Below are 9,628 nucleotides of genomic sequence, written 5' to 3' on the forward strand. Positions count from 1 at the left end.
TCTGGTTTTCCCAATGCCATCCCTGTGTGCTGGGATCTCCTTGCTCCTCCTCCCCGCTGTCCCTGCATCTATTCCCCCTGTGCCCCCAGCTGGGTGTCCTGCAGCACTTCCTCCCTGCCCCCATCCTGCTTCCTCTCTAATCCTCACCCTTGCCCACTCCACATCCCTCATCCCTCCCTTCCCCAAGCTCTCATGTCCCTGCTGTGCCTCCTCCCCCTGCGGCTCTGTGTCCCCCAGCATTGTGCCCTACGCTGAAATAAATATGATTGTTCTGCTGCCCTCCTGCCCTCTCCTGGTTTCTTTCCCCTCAGCTGGGAGTTGCTGGGGGCTCTGCTCTTCCCACTGGGGGGGCATAGCGGAGGGTCTGGGGGTCTCTCACTCTCCCTGCACTTCCTATAGCATTGGGACTCCCCACCCTGAGATCCCAACACACCCAGGCAGAAACATGCAGCTTTATTCCCGGTTCTGTGTCACACCGCTGGCCTGGTATAGGAGATCCAGACGTCCTCCAGCTGGAGGTGGCCCTGCAGACCTGTACTCAGCCTGCCTGCAGGCTGCTCTGGGCCGTGGTTGGGGATGGCGTGGGGGGGGCCAGGGGGACAAGTCCCAGTTCAGCTCCTCTGGGCACAGATGTGGCCCCACGCTGATTACTTACCCCTTCCCCTCATCCCTCCTCTGCCCACTCCACACTCTTTACTCACCACTCCATCACACACTGCTGCTCCCTCCTCCCCCTGCGTTCACCCTCACACTCCCTGTGGTATCTGCATGGTTTTCATGCAGATACATGGCTGGAAACTGTCCCACTTTGGGTTGAGCCGTGTCTCCCCCCCATAGCGTACAGTGCTGCTCCAACCACATTTTGAAGGCAAACACTCAGCTTCCATAACCAACCATGCACTGAGGCTGAGCTGCCCACACCCCACATCCCAACTCGCTCCTCTACAAAGCATCTCCACTTTATTCCATGCAAATCCCAGAGCACCCCACGCTTCCCGTCCTGCAGCCGGGAGCAGAGCCAGCCACTGCTCCCCGCATCCCATCGCATCCCACTCCAGCTGCCCTATGGTTGTCAGCGCTGTAGCAGCCGGCTGTAGGGTCCACCGCAGGTCCTCAGCTCAGCGGGTGTCCCCATCTCGGCCACCGTGCCGTGCTCCAGCACCACAACGCGGTCAGCCTTCTCCAGCATCCATGGTTGGTGGGTGATGAGCAGCACCGTCCGGTCCCCCCCGTTCCGCACCCACTGCTGCAGCTGTAGGACGCACAGCTGCCCATCAGCACGCACTGTAGGGCCGGACCTTCCCCCCTGCACGCTGCTCAGTGCTCACCACCGCATCGCCGTCCCCATCCAGAGCGCTGGTGGCTTCATCGAGGATGAGGACGGTGGGACGCCGCACCAAAGCGCGGGCGATGGCGATGCGCTGCTTCTGCCCCGCCGACAGCTGCCCTCCTCTCTCCCCTACATCTGCAGGACGGCGTGGGGATGAGTGTGCTCAGACACCCGGGTCCCTCCCCCGCTCCCTGCACTCACCGGTGCTGAAGCCTTGCTCCAGGGCAGAGATGAACTCCAAAGCGCCCGCGGCCCTCGCAGCTGCTATGATGTCCTCCTCCTCGCAGTCCTCCATCCCATAGGCAATGTTATCCCGAATGGAGCCAGAGAAAAGCACGGGTTCCTGCCCTACCAGTGCCACCTGCCCCAAGGAAGATGCTGAGACCCAGCACCACTCGGTGTGGGCACAGCTCCCCCCTGCCCCTCACCTGGCGGTGCAGGTAGCGGTGCTCATAGTCCCGCAGCGGCACCCCGTCCAGCAGCACCTCCCCAGCCCTGGGCTCATAGAATCTCTCCAGCAGTGCCACGCAGGTGCTCTTCCCGCTGCCATTCAGCCCTGCCAACGCTGTCACCTCACCAGGGCGCAGCTCAAAGGTGACATCTTGCAGTACGAGGCACTCGGGGCGAGTGGGATAGGCGAAGGACACGCGATGGAAGGTGATGTGGCCCTGCAGCTTGGTGGGCACGTAGGTGCCACCAGTGCCCACAGCTCGCTCCTGGTCCAGGTAATCGAAGACCTTGCAGGCGGCCACCGCGTTGCTCAGAAGGTCACCATAGGAATACGCCAGCGCCTGCATGGCACAGCTGTGACCCCCAGGCACAACACCCACGGTGGGAACACGAGGACGTGGCCACAATCATGGGGATCCGGTGGCAGAGGACGCACTGCCCCCGACCTCACCTGCACACAACGGCCAGCCTTAGTCTGGTAGAGGATGAAGGCGACGAGGCTGCCAGCAGTGAGGGTCCCCTCGCGGAGCTGCTGGTGCCCACAGTACAGCACCAGAGCCTGCACGGCCAACTGCAGCGCCTGCAGGGATGGGGCTGAGCGGGGATGTCCCCATCCCACACAGACACCAGGATGTCTCCTCATGCCAGCCTCACCCGCTGGATGAGGAGAAAAATGGCCTTCTCTGTGTCCCGCTGGTCCCGCAGCTGCAGGGTCTTGTCCAGTGCCTGCCTGTAGCGGTGCTCCTCCTCCTCCTCACCATTGAAGACTCGTACTGTCTCAATGGAAGAGATGGACTCCTGCACTGCCGCTCCAGCGTCGGCCGCTGCATCCAGCACAGCCCGCTGCAGCAGCTGGGGGGAACAGTGGCTGTCAGCACGCATGGCATGGCCAAGTCCTCGCCATCCCACTCCCATTCCTGCCCTGCTGTTTTCTGCCATCTCATACTGGCTGTGCTGGACCCACGATCCCCATCCTGCTCTCCTGCTCTTCCCACTGTTCCCATCCCACTGCTGTTGTATCCATCCCTGCCACCCCGTCCCCACCATCCCAACCCCTGCCATCACCTGGTGCCGGGTGTTGTAGACTTTCCTCGCTGCGATGGCAAGTGGCACTTCGAGCAGCGCCAGCATCGTCAGGCGTGGGGACAGCCCCAGCATGAAGGCACAGAGCCCCAGCACCTGCCCCAGGTTCCTCAGCATGACGTTGATGTTGAGTGTAAACACGTTGCTTGCCAGCGTCACGTCGGTGGTCAGACGGGAGGCCAACTCAGCTGCGGGGTTGAACGGGGTGAGCTGGGGTATGGCGTGGGGACAGGGACAAAAGTGCCCCCCAGTCTGTACCTGCTGTGGTCTTCTGGAAGAAGGCGAGGTCCCAGTACACCAGGCTGGAGAAGAGCTGGTCACGGGTGCGCAAAACAGAGCGGAACCTGATGAAGGTGGAGAGACCACCACGGCAGCCGGCAAACAGAGAGCTGGGAAGGAATTGGGAGTTGAACTCAAAACCCATCAGGGGTCAGTGGAGAGCCCAGAACTCTTCAGACAATCACTAAGAGCCAACAAAGAGCCCCAAACCCATCAAACAACCACCGAAGGTCAATGGAGACCCCAAAACCCAGTAGGGTTGGAAGGGGTCTGGGAATGGAGACCCTAAAAGCCATCAGACAACAATGAGCAGTTGGTGGGTCTAGGGACAGAGGTGCCTAAATTCACTACACAATCAATAGGGGTTGGCCAAATCTGGGGATGAAGACCCCAGATGCTCTTAGATTACCACCAAGAGTGAATGGAGACCTCAAAAGCAATCAAATGACCACCAGGAATGGAAAGAGACCCTCAAGCCCATCTGATGGTGGATGAGATTTTGTGGAGGGATGTGGGGTCCCTACCTGCTGGCAGAGGCCAGGCACATGAGGCCAACAGCAGCGGTGAAGGCGGCGAGGCCGTCCCCATGGCGGAGGACATCCAGGGCCCTCCCGGTGCAGTAAGGCACTGAGGTCTCACCCAGCGCAGCCAAGGCGAGGAAGAGGAAGGCGCAGCTGAGGAAGGGCCACTCGGGCCAGGCGAGGGCCAGCAGCCGCCTCAGGGGCACCCAGGCCTCTGCCTCCTTCGCCCCCACAGCTACACTGGGGACCAGGAGGCTCCAGGTGAGCAATGCCACCACGGCTGTCCCGTGGGTCAGCACCAGCCAGGACGGCGTGGCTGTGGCCAGCAGCACCGGGGCGGCTCCAGGCAGCCCCACGTAGCCCCGTAGGGTCAGGAAGATGGCCGGGCCCAGACTCAGCAGCACCGCAGCCCCGTGAGGTCCACTGGGGGCCAGCAGCCGCCCGGCCCCCCCCCAGCACCAGAAGGCGCAGCCCAGCTTCCAGCCAGGAGCCCACCCGGCCCAATTGAGCCAGTGCTGGGAAGAAGTGGGCCAGGGCCAGCATGAGGGCCAGGTCGGCCAGGAGCAGCGTGCATGACAGGCACAGAACGTGGGGCTGCATCACCATGGCTGCGGGGTGGGGACCCCCAGAGCCTCTGATGCACAGCAGGACCAGGTGGGCTCCCCGGGGTGCTCCTGACGCGGGTTCTCAGCTCCCCTCAGCACCTGGAACACACAGCAGTGCTTTGAGAATGGCCCCCCGTTCCAGCCCGGCTCCCCACGGACCCGCCTGGCGCACACACCAGCAGCCACCGAACCCCTCCAGCCCCCTCCAGTGGCCACCAAACCCCTCCAGTCCCCACCCGTTCCCCGCCAGCCCCTCGACAGTCCCCACCAGTCCCCATCAGCCCCTACCAACCCCCTCCAGCCCCCTCCGGCCCCTCACCGCCGCCGCTCTCCATCCCCTCCCCGCTCCGCCGTTACTTTCATTTTCAATTTCCCCGCCCCTCTCCAAACTGCCGTGTTCCGACTTGCCTGGCAACTGATGATGCAACACCGCTTCGACCAATGAGCGGCGCCGCTGCTGCACGGCCTCAGCCAATGAGCGACGCTCTGGTTTCCGAGAAGCTGCGGCCGCTGCCGGGCATTGGGATCGAGGCCGGAGTGGGATCGGGGTCGCGACAGGAGCGATGGGCGCGGGTCGCCGCCTCCTCCTCTCGCTGAGCCCCGAGCGCCGGCGCTGCGCCGCGGTGATTGGTCTGATGGCGGCCTCGGCACTGGGTACGGGGCGGGGGGAGTGGGGGTGGGATCGGAGTGGGATTGGGGTTTGAATGAGGATGGGGTTGTAGTGGGGATGGGGGTAAGGGTGGGGATGGGGATGGGATAGGATGGGGATGGAGATAGCCATGGAATGGGGTGGGCAATGGGAATGGGGTTGGGATGGAATGGGAATGGTGTGGGTTTGGAACTGGGATTGGGTAGGAGGGGATGGGAATAGGGAAAGGAATGGGAACTGGGTCTGGGTTTGGGATGGGGATGGAATGGGGACTGAAGATGGGGTGGGAATGGGGATGTGATGGAGTGGGGATGGAGATGGGATTGGGGTGGGGTGGGGGGGTGCAGCCAACTGGAGAGCAGCACTTTGGGGGTTCCCCTCTGAGATTTGGGGGTGCAGCACCAAACTGGGGGTGCAGCACAGAACTTCCAGGGCACCGTCCCTTGGGGGGTCCCCGTGCCCTGACCCTGCTGCGGTGACAGGCGAGATGGCTGTGCCCTACTACATGGGACATGCCAGCGACTGGGTGGCCCGCGAGGACGAGCTGGCGGCCATCCTACCCATGGTGCTGCTGGGCCTCAGCAGGTATTGGCACGGGGGGGGGCCACGGTGCGGGCAGAGGGCAGCACGGGATCCCCTGACACCTCACTGCCACCATAGTGCTGTCACTGAGCTGGTGTGCGATGTGACCTTCGTGGGGACGCTGAGCCGCACACAGAGCCGCCTGCAGCGCCGTGTCTTCGCTGCCGTCCTGCGGCAGGACATCGCCGAGCTGCGTGCCAACGGGGCCGGTGAGGGGCACCGGGCTGGGAGGGGACATGGGGATAAGTTCAGGTGGCACTGACGGTGCTGTCACCCGGCAGGGGATGTGGCCACGCGGGTGACACGGGACGCGGAGGATGTGCGCGAGGCGCTGGGCCAGGCGCTGAGCCTCCTGCTCTGGTATCTGGCACGCGGCGTCTGCCTCTTCGCCACCATGGCCTGGCTGTCCCCGCGCATGGCGCTGCTCACCGCGCTGGCGCTGCCGCTGCTGCTGGCCCTGCCCAGGGCTGTGGGGCACTTCAGGCAGGTATGGGCTGCTGTCTGCACCTCCACGTGCCTTTGGTCACCACCACTTGCCCATTGTACCATTCATGTGCCCGGTGTCACCATCACATACTCATTGTCCTCTCCATGTGCCCATTGTCCTCTCCATGTACCCACCATCCTCCTGCCTGTTGTCCCCTCTGTGTGACCATTGTCCCTCCACGTGCCCCCCTGCCCGTTCCATGTGTCCGCTATCCCTGCCATGTGCTCACTATTCCTTATGTGTGACTGTTGTCTCCTCCACATCAGTACTGTCCTCTGCACATCCCCACCTCTGCGCGCCCACCATCCCCTTTAGGTCCCCTCCATCCTTTTCATTCTACCACCATTCATGCACTGTCCCCTCCCCAGCCCCCATTCCCCTTCCACCCGCCCTGCAGTGACACTGCTGTCCCCAGGCCCTGGCACCACAGATGCAGAAGGCGCAGGCCCGGGCCAGCGAGGTGGCAGTGGAGACTTTCCAAGCCATGGCCACCGTGCGCAGCTTCGCCAACGAGGACGGGGCGGCTGCGCACTACCGGCAGCGCCTGCAGCAGAGCCACCGCCTGGAGAAGAAGGATGTGGCCCTCTACACCGTCTCTGTGTGGACCAGCGGTGTATGGGATGGAGTGGCTCAATAGCACGGGGATTTGATGGGATGGGGTTGGGGGACGTGGGGATGTGATGGCATTGAGATGTCAGGAGATGGAGACAGCATGCTGAGGGGCTGGGAGCCATAATGGCACAGGGGTGGCAGGGGATATGATGGCATGGGGACTGTGGGATGTGGATATGATGGCACAGGGACATCTGGATGTGGCAGGCACAACATTGACAGCATGGGGAGATGACAGAGTGGGGCTGGGAACTTGGTGTCCCATGGGGAGGTGTCCCCTGGTGACTTCATGGCATCCTCAGTTCTCAGCGTTGGCCCTGAAGGTGGGGATCCTCTACTATGGGGGGCAGCTGGTGGCTGCAGGGACCGTCAGCACTGGGGACCTTGTCACCTTCCTCCTCTACCAGATGCAGTTCACTGATGTTGTGGAGGTGAGCCAGAGGGGATGCCCACGTCCCCGTGTCCCCATGTCCCCCCGCCACATCCCCTTGCCCTCCTGGCTGTATCACCGCGCTGTCCCCAGGTCCTGCTCCGCTATTACCCCACACTGACAAAGGCTGTGGGCTCTTCGGAGAAGATCTTTGAGTTCCTGGACCGGGAGCCACAGGTTGCACCCTCGGGGACAATGGCACCCAGTGACCTGCAGGGCCACCTCCAGCTGGAGGACGTCTGGTTCTCCTACCCTGGACGCCAGGAGCCCGTCCTCAAGGTGGGCACAGGGGACATGGGGACGTGGTGGGACAGTGTGACAGGTGTGGGGACACAGTGGTGTAATACAGGGGCACAGGAACATGATGGTCAGGGCGTGAGGATATGAAACAAGGAGATACACAAGGAGATACAACAAGGATGGTATGGGGGTGTCGCAGAGGAACACGAGGACGTGGCATTGAGGGCGCAGGGACATGGCACATGGTGGGGATGTGGCACGGGGACATGATGAGTGACACAGAGACATGGTGGGGAGGGCATGGTGTGTAGATGTGATAGCAGAGGTGTGGAAACAAAACGAGATCGGGGGGGGGGGGGGGGGAACAGGGACAGAAGGACACAGCAGGAAGGCCTTGGGGCCATGAAGGGGTGGGTACAGGGACACCATGGGTGTGACATCTGTGTCCCCAGGGCGTATCGCTGGAGCTGCGCCCAGGGGAGGTGCTGGCGCTGCTGGGACCCCCGGGTGCAGGGAAGAGCACTCTGGTGGCCCTCGTGTCACGCCTGCACCAGCCCACGGCCGGGCGCCTGCTGCTGGATGGCCACCCCCTCCCCAGCTACCAGCACTCCTACCTGTGCCGCCAGGTGAGTCACTGCATGTCCCCATGGCTCCTGGTTGTCCCCGTGGGTCACCAAGCGTCACTGCACATCAGCAGGCATCCTCGTTGGGTCACCAGACGTCTGGGTCCCCAGCCATCACCATCGTGTTCCCCAGTGTCCCAGCCAAGTCCCCAGCCATCCTTGCTGTGTCCCCAGCCATGTCCTCAGGTGTCCCTGATACATCCCCAGCCATCCCCATCACCTCCACTGCTGCATCCCCGCCGTGTCCCCACTGTTCCTCCCACTGCAGGTGGCTGTGGTCCCCCAGGAGCCGCTGCTCTTTGCCCGCTCGCTCCATGCCAACATCTCCTATGGGTTGGGGTGCTGCAGCCGGGCGCAGGTGACAGCAGCTGCCCGCAAGGTGGGAGCCCACAACTTCATCACCCGCCTTCCCCAAGGCTACGACACAGGTACGGTGTCCCTGCTCCATTTCGTGCCCCCTGTAGGGTTCCCTCCCATCCTGACCCCCTATCCCCGCAGAGGTGGGCGAGTTGGGAGGACAGCTCTCCGGGGGGCAGCGGCAGGCGGTGGCCATTGCCCGTGCGCTGCTGCGGGACCCCCGCATCCTCATCCTCGACGAGCATAGCAGCGCCCTGGACACTGAGTGCCAGCAGCAGGTGGGATGTCCCCCATGTCCTCCATGTCCCCACATCCCCCTCAGCCCTGCGTTACCTCAGTCTGCACTCCGTTCCCCTTGGTCCCCACTCCCGGAGGCCTTCAGTCCCTAGCTGTGGCTGGGGATGTCCCACTGACCAGTTCTCCTCCCATAGGTGGAACAGGAGATCCTTGCAGCCAGAGGGTCGGGGCGTGCAGTGCTGATGGTGACGGGCCGGGCAGCCCTGGCAGCACGGGCACAGCGGGTGGCTGTGCTGGATGGGGGAGAGGTGCGCCAGCAGGGACCCCCCCCACGAGGTGCTGCACCCCGGAAGCCCCACGTGGCACCTGCTGCAGGACTGGGGACAACAGGGAGCACCAGGGGAGGGGAACAGAGGGAGTGGGGATGAGGGATAGCAGGAGTTATGGATGGGGACGGCAGGGGGAGGTGGGATGGGGACACTGAGCATTGGGACTGAGAATGGGGACACTGGGGGTGGAGGTGGGGACACCAGGACAGCGACAAGGGACCACAAGAGCTGTGCCATGGACACACGGATGCTGAGCCGGGCGCACTGCCATATCATTGCTGTATGACACACAACGGCCACTGCACAGACAGCAGTGTCACTGAGTGCCAGCAGGCCGGGGGTGTGACACAGAACTGGGAATAAAGCTGCATGTTTGTACCCAGGGGTGTTGTGTTGGGATCTCATGGTGGAGAATCCTGGGGCTATAGGAAGTGCAGGGAGAGTGAGGGTCCCCCAGACTCCCCACGCCCTCAGTGGAATAATCAGAGCCCCCAACAACGCCCAGACAGGGGGAAAGAAACCAGGAGAGGGCTGGAGGGCAGCAGAACAACCAAATTTATTTGAGTGTAGGGTACAATGTGGGGAGTACACAGAACCCCAGGGAGAGGGGCACAGCAGGGACACAAATTTGGGGAAGGGAGGGATGAGGGATGCGGAGTGAGCAAGGGTGAGGATTAGAGAGGCAGCAGGATGGGGGCAGGGAAGAAATACTGCAGGACACCCAGCTGGGGGCACAGGGGGAATAGATGCAGGGACAGCGGGGAGGGGGAGCAAGGAGATCCCAGCACACAGGGATGGCATTGGGAAAACCAGA

The 9,628-nt window shown here is 62.9% G+C and overlaps 2 protein-coding genes across 2 annotated transcripts; one reads left to right on the forward strand and one right to left on the reverse strand.

The window, feature by feature from the left end:
* Positions 1 to 938: 938 nt before the first annotated feature.
* Positions 939 to 4,625, reverse strand: LOC122190706 (antigen peptide transporter 2-like). The gene is given in 11 exon segments (XM_042890795.1): positions 939 to 1,252; positions 1,329 to 1,465; positions 1,532 to 1,691; positions 1,759 to 2,121; positions 2,232 to 2,360; positions 2,435 to 2,632; positions 2,846 to 3,051; positions 3,122 to 3,252; positions 3,667 to 4,115; positions 4,117 to 4,367; positions 4,588 to 4,625. Coding segments are annotated over 10 exon segments (2,106 nt in total). The 5' UTR covers positions 4,270 to 4,367; positions 4,588 to 4,625; the 3' UTR covers positions 939 to 1,072.
* A 178-nt stretch (positions 4,626 to 4,803) lies between these two features.
* Positions 4,804 to 8,919, forward strand: TAP1 (transporter 1, ATP binding cassette subfamily B member). The gene is made up of 11 exons (XM_042890796.1): positions 4,804 to 4,922; positions 5,400 to 5,502; positions 5,578 to 5,708; positions 5,781 to 5,986; positions 6,402 to 6,599; positions 6,901 to 7,029; positions 7,122 to 7,307; positions 7,721 to 7,894; positions 8,160 to 8,319; positions 8,390 to 8,526; positions 8,680 to 8,919. The coding sequence occupies exons 1-11, from the start codon at positions 4,832 to 4,834 to the stop codon at positions 8,911 to 8,913; spliced, it is 1,749 nt and encodes a 582-aa protein (XP_042746730.1). The 5' UTR covers positions 4,804 to 4,831; the 3' UTR covers positions 8,914 to 8,919.
* The last annotated feature ends 709 nt before the right edge of the window (positions 8,920 to 9,628 follow it).

Source organism: Lagopus leucura, unplaced genomic scaffold, assembly GCF_019238085.1.
Source record: "Lagopus leucura isolate 7727_CA_CO unplaced genomic scaffold, USGS_WTPT01 200-3_obj-0_obj, whole genome shotgun sequence".
Lineage (NCBI taxonomy): Eukaryota > Metazoa > Chordata > Aves > Galliformes > Phasianidae > Lagopus > Lagopus leucura.

Coding starts and splice junctions, on each gene's coding strand:
- TAP1 (XM_042890796.1), top strand. CDS start 4,832: ATGGGCGCGGGTCGCCGCCTCCTCCTCTCGCTGAGCCCCGAGCGCCGG. Junction 5,503..5,577: donor GTGCTGCTGGGCCTCAGCAG/GTATTGGCACGG, acceptor CTGCCACCATAG/TGCTGTCACTGAGCTGGTGT. Junction 7,308..7,720: donor GCCAGGAGCCCGTCCTCAAG/GTGGGCACAGGG, acceptor CTGTGTCCCCAG/GGCGTATCGCTGGAGCTGCG.